This window comes from Anser brachyrhynchus (assembly GCF_964034855.1).
Source record: "Anser brachyrhynchus genome assembly, chromosome: 17".
Classification (NCBI taxonomy): Eukaryota; Metazoa; Chordata; class Aves; order Anseriformes; family Anatidae; genus Anser; species Anser brachyrhynchus.
The window spans coordinates 14,082,475-14,101,183 of record NC_137710.1 but is presented as its reverse complement, the minus strand read 5'-3'; the positions used below and the strand labels follow the sequence as shown (position 1 = coordinate 14,101,183).

General features: G+C 57.9%; 1 protein-coding gene across 4 annotated transcripts; it reads left to right on the top strand.

The window, feature by feature from the left end:
* The first annotated feature begins 11,971 nt into the window (after positions 1 to 11,971).
* GAL3ST1 (galactose-3-O-sulfotransferase 1) lies at positions 11,972 to 18,682 on the top strand. Of its 4 annotated transcripts, none has more exons than XM_080559072.1 (3): positions 11,972 to 12,736; positions 15,319 to 15,455; positions 16,276 to 18,682. In XM_080559072.1, exons 2-3 carry the CDS (start codon positions 15,328 to 15,330, stop codon positions 17,423 to 17,425), a joined length of 1,278 nt encoding a protein of 425 aa, XP_080415198.1. In that variant the 5' UTR covers positions 11,972 to 12,736; positions 15,319 to 15,327; the 3' UTR covers positions 17,426 to 18,682. The 4 variants fall into 4 exon arrangements, with proteins under 4 accessions (XP_080415198.1, XP_080415197.1, XP_080415199.1 ...); XM_080559071.1 differs by lacking the exon at positions 11,972 to 12,736 and adding an exon at positions 12,743 to 13,749; XM_080559073.1 differs by lacking the exon at positions 11,972 to 12,736 and adding an exon at positions 13,905 to 14,031.
* Positions 18,683 to 18,709: the final 27 nt, after the last annotated feature.

Here is an 18,709-nt window from a genome sequence, read left to right as displayed (position 1 = left end):
GGTTGGCTTTGTGGGCTGCAAGCGCACATTGCCGGCTCACGTGGAGTTTCTCACCAACCAACACCCCCAGGTCCTTCTCCTCTGGACTGCTCTCAATCCATTCTGTGCCCAGCCTGGATTGGTGCTTGGGATTGCCCCAGCCCAGGTGCAGGACCTTGCACTTGGCCTTGTTGAACCTCATGAGGTTGCACAGGCCCACCTCTCAGGCCTGTGCAGGTCCCTCTGGATGGGATCCCTTCCCTGCAGCATGTTGACCACACCTCACAGCTTGGTGTCATTGGCAAACTTGCTGAGGGTGCACTCGATCTCACTGACACTTGGAAGAGCTGAAGGTAATGGACAAGTCCGTGGGGTGGGCAGGGGCTGCACTACAATGTAGCCACTTACTATAGAATCATGAATGGTTTGGGTTGGAATGGACTTGAACTAACTATCCCTTGGGTTGAGGGATGAACTAATCCCATGATAGCTGCAATGTTGGGCCATGCTCATCAATCCCAAATGAAGCCCCGGACTGTGCAATTTAAACCTACATTTTTACTCCCACTTTTCCCTGCTAGCCATAACTGAATGGGCTTTCCTTCACCAGAGTGGTAGGGATAGGTTGCTGCATTTACAGTCAAACCCTGAGATCTGCTAATGGACTTAGGGCTGTAGACAAATAGGTCACTTGTTCACCAGTCCATTGACAGACCCCAGAAATCACTGGCAAATGTGGTGGTGTGAGAAGCTGGTGACTGTTTTCAGTTAGGTGTCCTGGTTTCAGCTAGGATAGAGTTAATTTTCCTCCTAGTAGCTGGTATGGTGCTTTGTTTTGGATTTAGGGTGGGAATAATGTTGATAACACACTGATGTTTTAGTTGTTGCAGGGCAGTGCTTACACCAAGCCAAGGACTTTTCAGCGTCTCGCTCTGTCCTGCCAGCGGGCAGGCTGGGGGTGCAGCAGGAGCTGGGAGGGGACAGACCCAGGACAGCTGACCCAACTGGCCAAAGGAGTATTCCACACCATAGGACATCATGCTGAAAAATTAATATGGGGTGGCTGGCTGGGGTGGGGGGCCGGCTGCTCAGGGATAGGCTGGGCATCGGTCAGCGGGTGGTGAGCAATTGCATTGTGCATCACTTGTTTTGTACACATTATTAGTAGTAGTACTATTATCATTATTTTTATTATTTTCCTTTCTTTCCTGTCCTAATAAACTGTCTTTATCTCAGCAGACAAGCTTTCACTTTTTTTCTGATTCTGTCCCCCATCCCACTGGAGGTCTGGAGGTGAGGGTGAGCAAACAGCTGTGTGGTGCTTAGCTGCCGGCCAGGTTAAAATACAGCACTGTTTCAAGACAGCACTCTCAGGAATGGCTGATTTCACAGATGGTCAAAAGGCAACAGGCTCCAGGGCAGGCATGCTCTGCAGAGGAGTGGGGGATCATGGCATGCAGGGGGTTTCCTGCACTGAGGCCCCTTGCAGCAGCTGAGGGAGCCGCTAGGGCCTGCAGCCCTCAAAAGGGTGGCTGAGGAGGCTGGGTGGTGCCAGGAGCATCCCTCCTCTGTCGTACAGAGGCAGCCCCTGGGGAGCACGGGAGACCTGGAGTGTGGTGACCAGAGCGAGCCAGCAAGGCACAGGGCATCAGTCATGGTGTGATGTGTAGTTTGCACGGCAGGACACGTGGGAGGGTGAGCAGGAGGGCACAGGGTGCAACATTTTGTCTTCTGGAGAGCAGAGAAAGGGCCTTCTACTGTGGCAGAAATGAGACAGGAGACTCCGAGAGTAAGAGCAAAGACCTCAGAAAGGCCAACCACACAAAGTTGGCTCATTCTCCCACCTGCATCAGAAGCAGGGCCACAAAAAAGGCATGAAGGGTGTTAGTCCTTGGAGACTCCTCTCTGAGAGGCACTGAGGCTCCCATTTGCCATCCAGATAATCTCTCCAGGGAGGTTTGCTGCCTGCCTGGAGCCCACATTCATAATATTACAAAGAGGCTACCAAGTCTAGTGACACACGCTGCTGCAGCATCTGTACCAGGGAGCGCATCGTCACCTGCTGCTCCCCCCAGCCCACTGCAGCTGGTGGCAAGCATGGACGCGGAATTGGACACCCGCTGCCCCATATGCCTGGACACCTGGGGCAGCCCCGCTTTCACCATGCCATGCCACCACCAACTTTGCTTCCCGTGCATCCAGCAGTGGGCTAACAGCAAGCCCGAGTGCCCACTCTGCAGGCGGAGGCTGACATCAATCAAGCACTCGGTGCAGGCTGGGGTTAGTCATCCCCTTATCATGGGATTAGTTCATCCCTCAACCCAAGGGATAGTTCAAGTCCATTCCAACCCAAACCATTCATGATTCTATAGTAAGTGGCTACATTGTAGTGCAGCCCCTGCCCACCCCACGCACTTGTCCATTACCTTCAGCTCTTCCAAGTGTCCCCCAGAAAAGTGACTCTCACATGTCCCCCACCTGTGCTTCTGCAAAGAAAACCAAAATAAGGTAAAAATCATTACTGGCCCCAAGTATCTAACACCCGTGCCCACTCCCAGTTATTTTCCTCCTTCACAGTGAAGTCGGGGTCACTGTCTTCCCCTGACATTTCTCCTGAACAAGATGCGGGTGCGTGCTCCTCAGCAGTGACCCTTTATCCAGTCCTGGGACACAAGGTGCAAGGGGCTGTGCACTGGATGTGACAGCCTGCCCGCCAGCCCTGGCCAGCCACATCTGCCAGCCCCCTGCAGCAAAGTCTGCGCCCATCAACCTTCATTCAGTGCCTGCTTCTTTCATCTTTTCCCTTTGCCAGCATTAAGCTGCATCCCGCCAGGAGACTGTCTAAACCGTGAAGATCACGGTGACCAAGAAGCATTTGAATACGAGTAAATACTTGACCTGCTCTATTTTTCCTGCTACATTTCATCTGTCCTGGATGAGAAACAGAACAGTGGCATTTGATTTCCTTCCCGTGGCTCTGTGCACAGCCACCAACATGAAAGAAAACCCATTGCTCTCTCATGCTCTTACTCAGTGACCTACTTGCTGATCTGGGTAAGGGAGAGGAGCTGCTGTGGGCTGCAGTTCACAGTCTCCAAAGGTCAAGTTATGCCAAATGTGGCATGATCCACCATCTGTCACATCTGAGAAGTTGTGGCAATCCTGTGAAGTTCCCACAGACTGGAAGAAGGGAAACATAACCCCTATTTTTAAAAAGGAAGGCCCGGGGAACTACAGGCCCATCAGTCTCACCTGATCCTCGTGGAAACTCTGCTAAGGCACTTGGAAAATAAGGAGGTGACTGATGACAGATAACAGGGCTTCACTAAGGGCAGATCGTGCCTGACAAATCAGGTGGCCTTCTACGACAGCATTGATGGATAGGGGAAGAGCAACTGACATCATCTGCCCGCACTTGTGCAAAGCATTTGACGCTGTCCCCCATGCTATCCTGGTCTCTATATTGAAGAGACAAGGATGTGATGGATGGACCACACGGTGGATAAGGAATCGGCTGAATGGTCACACTCCAAGAGTTGTGGTCAGCAGCTCAATGTCCTGGTGGAGGTCAGCAACGAGTGGTGTTCCTCAGGGCTCAGGACTGGGACCGGCGCTGTTTAGCATCTTTATTGGTGACATGGACAGTGAGATCGAGTGCACCCTCAGCAAGTTTGCCAATGACACCAAGCTGTGAGGTGTGGTCAACATGCTGCAGGGAAGGGATCCCATCCAGAGGGACCTGCACAGGCCTGAGAGGTGGGCCTGTGCAACCTCATGAGGTTCAACAAGGCCAAGTGCAAGGTCCTGCACCTGGGCTGGGGCAATCCCAAGCACCAATCCAGGCTGGGCAGAGAATGGATTGAGAGCAGTCCAGAGGAGAAGGACCTGGGGGTGTTGGTTGGTGAGAAACTCCACGTGAGCCGGCAATGTGCGCTTGCAGCCCACAAAGCCAACCGTATCCTGGGCTGGACCAAAAGCATCGTGGCCAGCAGAGCGAGGGAGATGATTCTCCCCTTCTGCCCTGCTCTTGTGACACCCCACCTGGAGCCCTGCGTTCAGCTCAGGGCCCCCAGCACAAGAAGGAAATGGACCTGTTGGAGAGAGTCCAGAGGAGGTCATGAGGATGATCATGAGGGCTGGAGCAGCTCTGCTATGAAGACAGGCTGTGGACGGTGGTATTGTTCAGCCTGCAGAAGACAAGGCTCCGGGGAGACCTTATAGAGGCCTTCCAGTAGCTAAAGGGGGCTACAAGAAAGCAGAAGAGGGACTCTTTTATCAGGGAGTGCAGCAATAGGACAGGGCGTAGCAGCTTTAAGCTAAAAGAGGGTAGATTTAGATATTTGCAAGAACTTCTTCATGATGAGGGTGGTGAGGCACTGGAACAGGATGTCCAGAGAAGCTGTGGATGCCCCATCCCTGGAAGTGCGTAAGGCCAGGTTGGATGGGGCTTCGAGCAACCTGGTCTAGTGGGAGGTGTCCCTGCCCCTGGCAGGAGCTGGAATTAGATGATCTTTAAGGTCGCTTCCAACCCAAACCATGCCATGTTTCTATGATTTGATGCTGAGCGGTTGTTTGAACAAACCACCTGCTGAATCAAGGCTTTTAAAACGTCTGTAACAAGGAACAGAGCAACAGGGATTTTTCAGAGAAGGTCATGTCCTTGTAATGCCCAGTTGATGTACTCTGTGTTACGTTGTTGTCGTTGAAACCTGATTTGGGTCATCAGCTTGGAAATCAGGAAGCATACTGGACCATGGATCTTCTGTTGCAGCACATGAAAGTAAGGCAGCAGAAGGAAAGGTTCTTCCATGAGCACGTCCTTCAGTGTTCTGCTAAGTCTTGAGAAGATGCAAAAAAAGGGATTGGGGGCTTCTTATGTAACCATTGGCACAGAAGAGTGGTTTTGTGATTTGTGTTTGAAACATTTGTAAATGGAAAGAAAGCATCACAGAGTCTCACAGTGTGTCCTGGAGAGTCACAAACTGTTAGAGAGCGTCCTGGCGAGTCAGAGTATCCCAGGACTCAAGGCGAGAGTCCCCCATAAACGCCGTTGCTAGCAGCACACACAGGCACTGCCGTGAGCTCGCTTTTGGGTCAGACCAAGACATTGTCTGTGGAACAGTCATGCCTTTTATTTTTCTTTTAATTGTAGTCTAGTGCAAGCCCTGCTAGTGGTGCTGGGTGAGCTACGGGCCATTCATTTGGGTCCTATCGCTGAATCACAAGTCACCAGAGGGAAGAGAGAGACCAGCGCCTGCCTCTCCGCTCTCCCTCATGAGGAAGCTGTAGACTGCAGTGAGGTCTCCCCTCAGCCTCTTCCAGGCTGAACAATCCGAGTGACTTCAGCCACTCCTCATACGTCTTCTCCTCTAGCCCCTTTAGCATCTTTGTTGCACTCCTTTGGATGCTCTCTAACACCTTTATATCATTCTTATTGCCCTACAAGGAGGAGAAGGTCCCTGAGAGCCAGCCAGGGACTCCTTTTGACCTCACTTGGAAGACCTGGACATCCCAGAGGGCTGGCCAGCAGTGCCGGAGATGGGGAGAGCCTGTACGACTTTGTCCTGCAGCCTCAGAGGGAAGCAGGAGGGTTTTTGGAAGAAACCCTCTTGCTGTGCATGCCTGTGGCTCCGTGCCATAGGCAGAAAGGTCCGAAGGGGCCCTGGGAAGACACAGCCAAGGCCTCAGGGCCTCAGGGGTTGATATGAAACACCAACGCCAAGCCCACAAGACGTGGTGCATGGAGCAGGCAGTGGCACTGCGGAAACCCCAGAAACATGTGCTGGGGCTGGAGAACTGCTGGAGAGAACGTGCTGCAGGTGAGGATGGCCCATTGTGATGTCGCAGTGATGGGCTGTGACATCCCAGGGGCGATGTCCCCTACTGGTGGGCAGCGATGTGCCCGGCAACTGTCTGTGACATCCCGCTGATGCTCTGGGATGTCTCCAGGTGACGATTTGTGACTGCGTGGCCCTCACTGCTTAAATCTGGGCACGGCAGCTCAGCCCAGCGACTTGTGCCTCCCCTCCAGCCGAGCGGTTGTGCGAGGACTGGAGTGCGGAATTAGGCGTGTCTCGGTGCTGGGTCGTGCTCTCGGAGCTGCTTCGTGTAGCTCTCAGAGGCTCACGTCCCCAGAGCCACCTCTGCTTTTCTCCCAGCCCTGCTCCGACCAGGCAGCTGGGACATCCAGGAGGAGCACCTGCAGCAGCAGAGGTAGGCAGCGCAGGGACACCTCTATCTGCCAGCGGAGAGTTCCTCCTTGAGGGACCCTCCCCAGGCCAGAGAATGACAGTGGCCCCTCTCTTCTTCTTCCAGAGCGACACCCGCTGCTGCAGCGTCTGTACCAGGGAGCGCATCGTCACCTGCTGCTCCCCCCAGCCCACTGCAGCTGGTGGCAAGCATGGACGCGGAATTGGACACCCGCTGCCCCATATGCCTGGACACCTGGGGCAGCCCCGCTTTCACCATGCCATGCCACCACCAATTTTGCTTCCCGTGCATCCAGCAGTGGGCTGACAGCAAGCCCGAGTGCCCACTCTGCAGGCGGAGGCTGACATCAATCAAGCACTCGGTGCAGTCTGATGACAAGTTTGAGGAGCTGGTCATCAGCCCGTCGGCAGCAGCATCCATCGATGCCGACAGCCGCCCTGACGCCCAGGCAGCTTGGCCATGGGCTGCATGGCTGGCACCCAGCCCTCTGGTGGGCGGCCTCCCCGCGGACACCTGGGGACAACTCTTCCGGGAGCACCCTGCTCTGCTCCAGCCCCTGCTCTCCTGGGTGCGCCAGGAGCTGGGGCGCATTTTCCAAACACGGCGTTCGCAGGCGCTCATCTTGGAGAACGCCATCAGGGAGACCCTGCGCCTCTTCGGACTGGGGGAAGAGATGCTGGTCCAGCTGCTGGAGGAAGACCTCAGCGAGAACGCGGCGACATTTGTGCGTCACCTCCTGGACGTCGCCGTGCGACAGTGCGGCAGGGAGGCCCACCGCCTGCTGGGCCTCAACGTTCCCCCTGCAGCCGAGCATCGGGAGGCCAGCCCTGTGCCAGAACCCGGCCCAGCTGGCCCTGAAGGAGTGGCTCCTGCACCTGGCCCAGTCCCCTCTCTCCAGCCTGCCAGCTCCGGCAGGGATGAGGTGCCCGGCACATCAAGAGATGCCCTTCGAGGGAATGGCAGCCGCCCTCACTCCCCCCCTGCTGCAGTCCCCATGGAGCAGGCAGCGCCTCAAGAGGAGCCACAGGAGGCTGCAGCAGGTCCCTCCACCGCCAGGCGGGGCAGGGGCTGCCCACCTTGGGGGCCCCGGCGAGCCCCCAAGAGGAAGACCAACTCCTCCCAGGCCTCTGCACCACCCAAGAAGAGGCCACCCCGCCGGCGACAATAGAAGACTCTCCAAGACCAGGGCCGGACAGCAGCTGGGGGACACACCGGCCCCAAAGGACCCAAAGGTCATCAGGGTCCTATTCCAGCACACAGAGAACAAATAAAATCTTGGAAAACGTGTCAGTGTTGCAAACAGCACAGTGCTCATTGCCATCCCCACCCCTGCTGCTTTCTCCTCCCTTTCCCGATGCCGTGCCCACTCTTTGCCCTGTTGCGTTGCTGCCCTGACAGCACCCACTGCCCCGCTCCAGCCTGCGTCTCGGCAGCCGCTCCCAGGAAGGTGTTTCCAGCCTGGGGTCTCCAGCCCAGCCCATGCTCCGGTCTCATCACCCCAGCCTGGCCTCCTCCTCACCACAGCCTCTGACCCCGCAGCTGGGGCTCTGCTCTCCTGCCAGCCTGCACTGCTGCTGTGGCCCGGCCACGGCGGCACCCAGATGCCTCCTGCGCAGTCACGGCCTGGTGCTGCTGCTCTCGTGGGCATCTGGGGTTGTGCTCTGCCCAGGCATGAACCCCAGGTGGCTCAGCGAGGAGAAGTGCAAATTGCTGCACCTGGGGAGGAACAAGCCCAGCACCAGGACAGGCTGGGAGCACGTGCCTGGAAAGGACCCTGTCCTGCCCCCATCCCAGTCCCTGTCCCACTGTGGGTACCAGTGCCTTTCCCTGTCCTGGTGCCACCTCCATCCCATCCCCATGGGCAGGCAGGGAGCGGGCTGAGAACCGGGCTGATCGGCCGGGCTCGGGGGCTGCAGGTCAGCGACATGGAGTCCAGTAGGAGGCCATCAACGAGCAGAATGCTCCAGGGTCAGTGCTGGCTCCAGTTCCGTTTAACAGCTTCGTTAACGGTCTGGACGATGGGGAGAGTGCACCCTCAATAAATCTGGGGATGACACAAAACCAGGGGAGTGGCTGAGTCACCAGAGGGACACCACCCAGAGGGACCCGGCCAGGCTGGAGAAATGGGCTGGTAGGAACCTCGTGGGGTTCACCGAGGAGCAGAGCAGAGTGCTGCAGCTGAGGAGGAACAAGCCCAGCACCGGGACAGGCTGCGGGCACGCGCCTGGAAAGGACCCAGGAGTCCTGCCGCACACCAACTTGACCGTGAGCCTGCAACGAGGCCTGGCCGCACAGCAGGCAAACGCTGTCCTGGGCTGCATTGGGCACGGTGTTGCCGGCAGCTCCAGAGAGGTGATCCTCTGCTCTGCTCAGATCTGCTCAGCTGGGGTCCCAGAGACATCACTGGGGTTAACGACAGAGGTGAAAAATGCATTGAACGTCTCTGCTTTTCCTATGTCCCTTTTCATGAGGTGACCATCCTCATCAAGTATCGGACCTATGTGTGCTCTGGTCCTCCTTTTGCCATTAACATACTGGGATCCTGGGGGGTCCCTGCTCAGCCAAGCTGCCATTCTGCCCCTGCTGCTTGACTTCTGACACTTCAGAATTGACAAGATGTTCTCAAAAAACGGCCAAGCATTTTAAACCCCGTCTCGGTGGCCATGCTGGGGCTGGTCCATGCTGTAGGGAAATGGCTAGCTGGTGGGAGCTCCCAACTGCCCTTCCAGCAGCCCTGGGATCTCCTCCGCCTCCTTGGGAGTGCAAACACTGAGGCTGGTTTGGGGGAAGAGGAGGTTACATTGGGGCTAATCGCTGAACCAAAGCAATGTATGGAAAACCTAGAGGGGCCATGGCCACTGCCATGCACATCTTGGGGGAGGCTGACAGCATCGACAGGGTCTGTGTTTATCCCACTCCATCTGCACATCTCCACCTCTCTTCTAAACCCACATCCCAACATTTTTTTCCACACAACACAAACACCCCCCGCCTTTCCTCCCTGAGGCCTGTGCGCAGCCCCGAAGCCTAACATGGCTGCCGCACGAGGGGGCCGCTCTGCCTGAGACCACCCCTTGGTGCCAACTCTGGTGCGTGCAGCCAGTTTCATGGGGAACAGCCCCCGGCCTGGTGTCACACCTTGGGGTAGGAGGTGGTTAGGATACGGCCACTGCTGTGGTGCAGTCATCAACAGCCTGGTGAGAGGGGGAGGAGGAGCTTGTTTTCCTGTAAGGTTTGTGGGGTTTTTTTAAAACTCTTTTTTTTGGTTTAGTTTGGTGGTTTGAATGTGCAGCTGTGAGGGTTTAGGAGATTTTAGGGGAATGTGACTCAGTGGGCATGAAAGTTGTGTCATCTCCTGGGACTTTTGTGGGAACACAAACACCTGGCCTTGCTGTGGATTCCTTGCTCCGGGGCAGCAGTGGGGTTTCAGGTGTGGCAAATAAGAAAACCATGGCATGCTGGGACGTGGCAGAGACCTGCTCCTGTTCTGCCATTTGCATCACCATATCAAGTCTCCATTTCCCCCTCCATAACTCCCCATAATGCTAGAATTTCCCCATGGCTCTCACAAATGGGGCAATAAGGGCACGTTCCACCAAGCTTGAGTAACTGGTGTCCAAAGGAGCTGAGGCCTGACGCTCCCCATGACAGGACGGGTGTTCCCTGCTCATGCAACGTGACCCCTGGTAGGTGACATCGGCACAGTGTCAGCATTCAGCTGGAAACCTCTCTTGCTCCCCACTCGGGTGGGTGCTTCCCCAGGAGTTTCTCCTGGGTGGGTGATAGGGACAAGAGCACCCCATGCTGGGGGTAAGGCCCTCCTGGAGCTACAGTCCTTGGCAAGGCAAGTCAGCACCCATGGGTTCCCCTTCCCACTCAAGTGTCACTAGCAGGAGGTTTTTTGTTTGGGATAGACTTGGTGAAATTCTTAAAAGAGAAATCTCACCCACTCAAATCATGGAGGTGTTTCTCAAGAGGCTTCTGCCATGGTCTTGTGCTTTAAGTTTGGCTCTTGGTATTTGGGGTTAACCACCCCTGGGTTGCCTGGGATGTAAGAACTGGCTGTCGCATACAGGATTCATTTCAGTCACATCCCAAGGCCACGAGCTTCCCTTTGCTGGTGGGACTGGGCACCACTGCTGGGGCCAGGCTGCCATGTCCTGGCTGCAGCTGCTGAGTGCTGTGGTCCTCTTCTGACTGGAACCACTGCAAAGCACTATCCTGCCCTCCAAAAAATGAGAAGCTGGCAGGGCAAAAGGTGCTGGTCTGGAGATCAGAGAGCTTCAGAGAAGGGGTGGGAGCTTGCAAGGAACAGGGCTCCTTGCCCTGGCTGAGTCCCAGTCCAGACAGTGGTGCTGGCACAGTGGAGTTGGGGCCTGTCCATGTTGGGGGACATCAGGGACGAGGATGGAAAGACAATTCAGCCAGAGCCAGGTGTGTGACTTAATCCAGTGTCGTGCTTGCTTCATGCAGACTATTCACTTCACTAGACTGTGACAGATGTGCCTCAGGGACAGGTGAAGAGATGGGCGATAAATCACTGGCACAAATCCAGCCAGGGCTGGGCACAGCGGAGAATGCGTCAGCTGAGAGCTCGGTGGTGCCACCGACCTGGCACGGTCCCTGCAGTCCCTGCAGGAGGTTCTGCTGCATGGGGTGGCCAGAGGGAAGTCAGAGGAACTGCTCTGGGCTGCTCTCTCCCTGTAACCAGCTTGTGGCAGGGGAGGCCTGGTCCTGTCCCCACCTGGGCAGGGAGTGCAGCATCCTCTGCCTCCCCAGGGCACATTCTTTTGCCCTGGAGAAGGCTCTGCCATCTCAATAGGTTTTTTACAGGGACACCCTGTCCCCAGCTGTGGTGAAGGCTGTGCCATCTCAAGCCATCTGTGGATGTGCCTGTTTCTTTCCTCTGTCCATGGAGAGCCTGGGATGGCTGATATAGGCTCAGGCTTTCATTTTGAGCATACTGAGGTTGCCTACACAGGTTTTCTCATCCTGTGACATTGGGGACACCATGAGCTGTCCCGCTGGGGTCAGCTGTGTCCCAAGAGAGCAAGGATCTGCCAGCCTCACAGCCAGTGCCTCTGTCGCACCTGCGAGCAAGAGGACAGTTCTTGGTCCCTCTTCCTGCTACGATGGAGACCATTCTAGTTTTTCCTTTTCCAGGGTACAATGAGGTGGCTGCAATGGGGCAACAGCTTCGCTTCGTCCTGCTGTCTGTCCTCCCTTGCTGGGAGACCCAAACACATCCAGCATGGACGGGTGCTGGGCCTGGCAGCAGGCATGTCTGGGGGTGCCCCACGGTTATAGAAGAACTGCTGCTAGGGTGGTGGGAAGGAGCCAGGGCTGCATCCGGCACACAATGGCCCCTTCTGTGGCCAGTGGTGGGGTGATGTGGGAAGGAAACGGTGCTCACTGCCTTCCTTGCGGCTCGGCTGCCGCTGCTGTGGAACAAAGGAGCTGTGGGGTGCGCAGTCCCATGGGTGCTGGTGGCAAAGCAAAGCTGGTTCCCACCAAACAAAACCCTCATGCCCCAGCGAGTGTGAGAGACCCCGGTTCCCCTTGTAGTCCCTGGGGTGCCCTCCTGGGTGCCCACGCCAGCACCCACCTCCTCTTTCTCATGGGTGAGTGGCAGCGGTGCTCACCCAGCAGTGCCGAAGGGTGGGGAGCACAGGCACTGCTGTCGTACGGCCATAAACGCTATTGAGAAACACCGGGCAGCAAGGGGAAGGGGAGGATGGAGCGTGGGGCTCCTCATGCAGGCAGCTCCAGCAGAAAGAAAAAAAAAACAGCCTGAAGCTGTTCCCCATAGGGAAAAGCTCATCCCATGAGGCCATGGCAGGGAGGGGACATCCCTGAGAAGGGATGGCCACTGTCCTTGCATCCTGGGGTCCATAAAACAGCGGGAGGCGCTGAGCAAGCACCACTGGCACTCCCTGGCTACGTTCAACTTCCCCTCAGCGCTTACAGGGCAAGGAGCTCCAGCTCCTCCAGGACCCCAAGCATCCCCAGAGCCCCCCGGCCCCGCTCAGCCGGCAGCACCCACCAGCCCGGCCCCGCAGCCGGGGGTGCCGGGTGGCAGCGCCAGGCCGGGCCGGTGCAGAGCCGGCTCTGGCTGCAGCAAGCCGGGGCGCTGGGCCACAATGTCCCTGTTGATGGCAGTGGCGCAGATGGAGACAAACAGCCCCGTTGTTGTGCGCGCGGGGCGGCAGCGGAGTGAATGAACCCTCTGTGCTCCGTCGGTGGGTGGAGAGACGGAGCCTTGCAGCCGCTCGGGTGGCAGCGGGAGCCCCGGCAGCGCCTCGCTCCACGCCTCGAGCCGGCAGCTCTGGGAAAGGAGATTATTCTGATTTTGCTTCACCCTCCCCACCAAGGCGGGTGCGCTGGGGCCGCAGTTTGGGAGATGGCTTAGGGAGGGGGAAGCGGCGGGGGGCTGCTTTGGGAGAGCCTGTTCCATGTCGGAGCAGCATCGCCCCCCACGTCCCACGCACCAGCAAGCCGAGAAGAGGAGAGGGACGGTCCGCAGGGAGCAGCTGGAGCAAAGAAAGAGGTGATGGGGGCTGGTGGGGGCTGGGAGGGCTGTGGGGGCCAACACAGGGTGGATTTCAGGATGCGAGGGGCATGTGGGCACCGGCACCCACGGGACAAGATGCCGGGGAGAGGGGGATGGGGTGAGCACGCACAGAGCAGCATGCCCACAGCGGGCATTGGCACGGGATGAAGAGAGCCTGAGCCAGAGCTGCCAGGGGCTGGAGGGGCCGGCAGTTGTGCCCTGTGTGTGGATCCTTAAATTTGGGCTGTAAAGGGGTTGGTCCCTATAAGGGAAAACGCAGGAGAGGGCTGCCACGGGGGAGTGATGGACATGGGGGGATGCAGGGACGGGGCTGTGGCGTGGACGTGGGGATGTGGCCAGGGGCCGTGGCTGTGGCTGGGGGGATGTGGCCGGTGTGGCCGTGTCCTCACGCTGTGGCTGTGACTACTGGCTCCGGCTGGGGCTTTCAGGTGGCTGGGCGAGGGCCGGCGCCAGCGGCTGCCCTGCTCCGATGGGAGCCCCAGGACAAAGCCTCCACCTTGGCATTTCCCCTGCTGAACTATTAATAATTAAGCCACTCACTTAAGGCAAAGTCAATAGAGTAACTGGGCTGGGAACTGTTTGCAAGAAACACCCCGCTGGAGCCAGCCCAGGTGGAGCTCGGCATCCCCTCGGCATCCCCGCCGGTGGGGCTGGGCACTGGCAGCCACAGAGATGCTGGGGGCAGCTCAGCCATGCTCTCGCCGTCATTTCTGCTGCTTGGAAAGCCCGCAGAGCGGAGGCTGAGCTCGGCTGGGGTCGGTGAGGGCGAGCCGTGCCCAGCGTCCGGTTACACTTTCCATCCATTATTCATCGAGATGGAAATCTCAGCTGCAGCGTGGCTCGCTGCCCTCCGCCGGGCTGGGGCAGGAGAGATGCAGGTGGAGGACGGAGGCCAGCGCCGCGGGGAGGCTTCGTGCACAGCGGGGCGAGACGCCGGCGGGGGCCCGGTAGTGTTTCCGTGTGGTTTTCCTCTGCGAAATCCCAGGAAGGTCCGTGCTACTGGCTGCACACGCCAGGCTGCAGGAGCCGCAAAAGGGCCGCGGGGTGTTCATGCTGTGCACGTCACCGCAGGGCAGCTGAAGGGTGCAAAGGATGGCCGGCAGCCAAAAGGGTGCCAGGAGGCAGGGCAGGGTGTGCGGGCAGCTCGTCCGCCGGTCCCCGCTGGGGCACGTCCGTGTGTCCTGCCGGGAGGACAGCCCTGCTGCAATGCGGCGCCGGGGCAGCTCCCGGCTCGGCGGGCGGACGCGGTGCGTGGTGCGGCGGCGGTGCAGGTGCTGCGGGGACTCGGGGGGGTGCATGTGTGTGAGTGTGTGCACGTGTGTGTGTGTGTGTTCTCATCTGTGTGTCTGCAGGCATAAGCGTGCACAGGGGTGTGCAGATGCCCGTGTCCTTGTCTGCATGAATGTGTAGAGTTCTGTGTGCACGGATAGCTGTGTCCTTGTGTGTGCGTGTGCGTGAGTGCGCATAGATGTTTGTCCGTGTCCTTGCGTGTGTGCATGCATGCATAATGTGCAGAGATGTGTGCCCCTGTGTGCATGCAGACGCATGAAATGCGCAGGTGTCTGTGTCCCTGTGTGTGCATGCACAAGTGCGCACCGATGTGTGAGCCCCTATATGTATGTGCATGTCTGTACACATGTGCACAGATGTGTGCGTGTCCTTGTCTTCACGTCGGCGTGCATGGGCGTTCATGGGGGTTGTGTGGCTGCCTGTGTCCTTCTGCATGAAGATGCACAGGTGTGTGCACACAAATGTCTGTGCCCCGTGCACGTATGTGCACGAGTATGTATAGCTAGATACATGTGTGTGCATGAGCATGCATGGATGTGTGGCTGTGTCCTTGTGTGCACGTGGGAATGCGTGAGTGCAGAGGTGTGTGTGCACGCATAACGCGCAGAGATGCGTGCCCTGTGTGCGTGCACACACACAAATGTGCACAGGAGTGCCTGTGTCCCTGTGCACGCAGGTGGCGGGTGGGGGTGCCCCTGTGTTTATGTGTACACCTGTGTGTGTGTACGCATGTGCAGGGGTGTGTGTGTGCACGTGCCCTCCTTCATGCACATGCGTGTGCGTGCGCACACGCCCGTGTTTGTGCACGTGTGTGTGGTCACGCAGAGCTGCCCGCTGGTGGTGGGGCTGTGCGGGGCGGATGGCATGGGACGGATCCGTGCCCGGTGGGACCTCCGGCGGTGCCACTGCTCCTCGGTGCTGCGGTGCCCCATCGCTGGGTGTGGGTGGAGGATACGCCCCTTCTGCCACCCCAGCTCTTCAAGTTTTGCTTTTTGCAAGGAAATTGTTTTCGGTTTTTGCAGCATGGGCAAGAGTGGCGCAGTGTGGGCAGAGCTGCCGCACCCTGGCCATGACTCCCTCACGGCCCAGGACATGCCTGGCACCGATTCTCCTCTCCCCCATCACCTAAAATCCCCCTGCAGTGCTTGAAATATATATATATATATATATATATTTGCTTGAAATTTATCTCCCATGATCTTTGCTCCGCACTCTCCCTGTCCTTCACCACCCGCATTGCTGACAGCTGTCCCCTCTGCCCCTCGCAGGTGACCACAATGCTGCACCACCATGGGAAGCCCTGGAAGTCCATGTGCAAGGGACTCATCCTGGGGACCCTCCTGACCAGCTTCATGCTGCTGCTCTACTCCTACGCTGTGCCTCCGCTGCAAGTCAGCATGACAGAGTGAGTATTACAGGGATCCCTGTGTCACCTGGGCAGACCTGTTCCTGGGGCTTTACAGGCTCTGGTGGCCTTGCTCTGAGATGTCACCGTCCTCAAGTGACACACCTGGCCCCATCCCTGTGACAGGGAAGCTGCTGGCTAGGCTGGGGATGCTCACCTTGGGGCAAGGGGATATGGACCCGCTGCAAAGCTGCTGCGGTGGGAGCATGTCCCCAGTGACAAGAAGGGCATGGGGACCTCCTGCCCCTTCCCACCTGTCTGTGTCCTCCCCATGGGGACCTTCCCCAGGCAGCTGTGCGTGGATGTGCTCAAGGAGCTGGCTGCCCGGGCACCCTTTATGTGGGGTTTGTCCTTCAAGAGAGAGATGAGAGCGCTGCTGCGCCCACGCCGTCTCCCAAAAATCTGGGAACGGGTGGGTTCAGTGCTCTTTGGTACCTGTCCTCACCAAACCCAGCCCTGAGATGGGCTCAACTCAATGCTGTTTTCCCAGGTGTGGGAGCGGCGTGACCATGGGGAACATTAATCTCTGCATTTATAAAATAGCTCCACGTGCGGGTATCTTGTAAGTTGCTTTCTGTCTCCTGTTGTTCCACATTGCCATACCGTGGCGTTAACAGGGATCAGAGCTGCATCTTCCCTGGGGTTGTCCAATGTCACTCAGCACTGGAGCATCTGTTACCGGCTTTGGGCATCTCAGATAGCACAGGAATTGTTTGTTACGCTTGCTCCTCTGACAGCCCTCAGCCTGTATAGTGATACCATGCGCTTCTTTCCCTCTCTGCTCACCTCACCACGGTGTCCTCTCTCTCCTCCCCACCAGGATCCCCATCCCCTACTCCTGCTCCTCCTCCTCGGCCCAAGCCAAGGGGCGGGCGGTGGCCAACGGCACACGCAGCCCTTCGGGAGGAGGCTGCCGGCCCAAGCTGGACATCATGTTCATGAAGACACACAAGACGGCCAGCAGCACCATCCTCAACATCCTCTTCCGCTTCGGAGAGAAGCACCGCCTCAAATTCGCCTTCCCCAACGGCCGCAACGACTTCTACTACCCCTCCTACTTCGAGCGGAGCCAGGTGCAGCACTACCAGCCAGGCATGTGCTTCAACATCATCTGCAACCACATGCGCTTCCACTACGAGGAGGTGCGCAAGCTCCTGCCGGCGGACACCACCTTCGTGACGGTGCTACGGGACCCTGCCTACCTCTTCGAGTCCTCTTTCCACTACTTCGGGCGCGTCATCCCCCTCACCTGGAAGCTGCAGGGGGAGGACAAGCTGGCTGAGTTCCTGCAGGACCCCTGGCATTACTACGACCCAAACGGGTTCAACGCGCACTACCTCCAAAACCTCCTCTTCTTTGACTTGGGCTATGACAACAACATGAACGCCGACAGCCCGCTGGTGGAGCAGCACATCCAGGAGATAGATCAGCGCTTCCACCTGGTCATGCTGCTGGAGTATTTTGATGAGTCCCTGGTGCTGCTGAAGGACCTGCTGTGCTGGCAGCTGGAGGACATCCTCTACTTCAAGCTCAATGCTCGCAAGGGCTCCACCATCTCCCGGCTGACACCTGAGCTCTACGAGAAGGCGACTTCTTGGAACCTCATCGACGCCAAACTCTACCGTTATTTTAATGCCACCTTCTGGCGGAAGGTGGAGGCCTACGGGAGGGAGCGGATGGCCAAGGATGTGGCCGAGCTGCAGCAGGAGAATGAGAAGATGAAGAGCATCTGTATCGATGGGGGACACGCCGTGGATGCCAGCGCCATCCAAGAGTCCTCCATGCAGCCGTGGCAGCCGCTTGGGGAGAAGTCCATCCTGGGCTACAACTTGAAGAAGAAGATCAACAAGAAGCACCAGAAGCTGTGCCGCAAGATGCTGACGCCCGAGATCCAGTACCTGACGGACCTCGGGGTCAACCTGTGGATCACCAAGCTGTGGAGCTGGGTGCGGGACTTCCTCAAGTGGTAGGAGAAGGTGGGCGCCCCGTGGGAGAGCCAGGTGCTCGCGTTTTCCTTCCGTCACCTGTCTTTGGGTTGGGCATGAGCAGAACCAAATGGTAGCTCCCTTAGGTGCTCCCAACCCTGGTCACCCAAGAGTGACGGAGGGGACACGGGGACACAGCTCAGAGGCCACTGCTGCCAGCAGCAAGGGCTTCAAGGATTGGAGGCTTGGAGTCTCTCCCAACAGGATCCACTTCTTCCTTCCACGTGGAAATGCTGGAGGCAGTATGGGAAGGACAGGTCCCCGTCGTGCCCTTGTCACAGCAATAGACATCCACCACTACATCACCAGAGGTGCACCGTGGGTCGGGCAGCGGTGGGACCCATGGGGCCAGGTGTGCGCAGGTGTTCTGGAGTTCGCACTGCGTCACTCCCAGTGGGGGCTGCTTTCACCATCCCCTTTCCCTCCAGCCCAGTTTCTGGAGCTCCATGTCCGAGCCCACCACGCTGCTGGGGCTCCCCCAGCCCATGGGTGCGTTGAGTGCCACACGTCCTCAGCACAACCGTGGCTATTGGTGCCTGTCACACCATCAGCCCAGACCCAGAAAGCCCCGGCAGGTTTCTAAGCATCATCCACACATGAATTTGCAGAGCAAAAAAAAACACCCCAAAGCTCCAGCCTGTGCCAGCAGTGGTCCCCAGCACGTCCATGCAGGACCCCATGGCAGCAGGTCCCCCCCAGCCCCCTGTTGTCCCAGTTAGAGGGCTCTGTGGTGCCAGTACCCACTGGGGACATCCAGGGAGGACCACGGGGTCTGGTGAGAACTGGTGTGGGGAGCAGGCGTGGAGCAGGGTCCCAGCGGTGCCAGCCCTGGGTGCAAGTGGGGCATGGGGACAATGCAACAGGAGATGGGGCATGGCGTGGGGATGGGCTGGGGCAGAGCTGGTGGCACCCAGGTGACAGGGACACCCCCCTGATGGGGGCAGCCACATCATGGGGAGCCCTCGGGTGTCCTGGCCGGGCTGGATGACAATGGCACGGGTAAAGCTGAGAGTGGCCCAGGCCGGGCACCGAGGTGGCACCCTGCGGCTGCAGGGGTGACAGGAGGTTGTCACCTCCCCGGGGCAGCAGCAGGGAGCCCAGCCCTGCCACTCCCCCATGTGGTTCGTGTTCTGCTCTGTTTGTAAATGCAAGCAATAAAAAAAAAAAAAAAAAAAAAAAGCAATTCTACTTTTGTAAGATAATCGTATTGTATATTTGGCAGTTTTTAATACACCAATGGTCCAGCTGGTCTCCGTCGGTCTCGTTCTT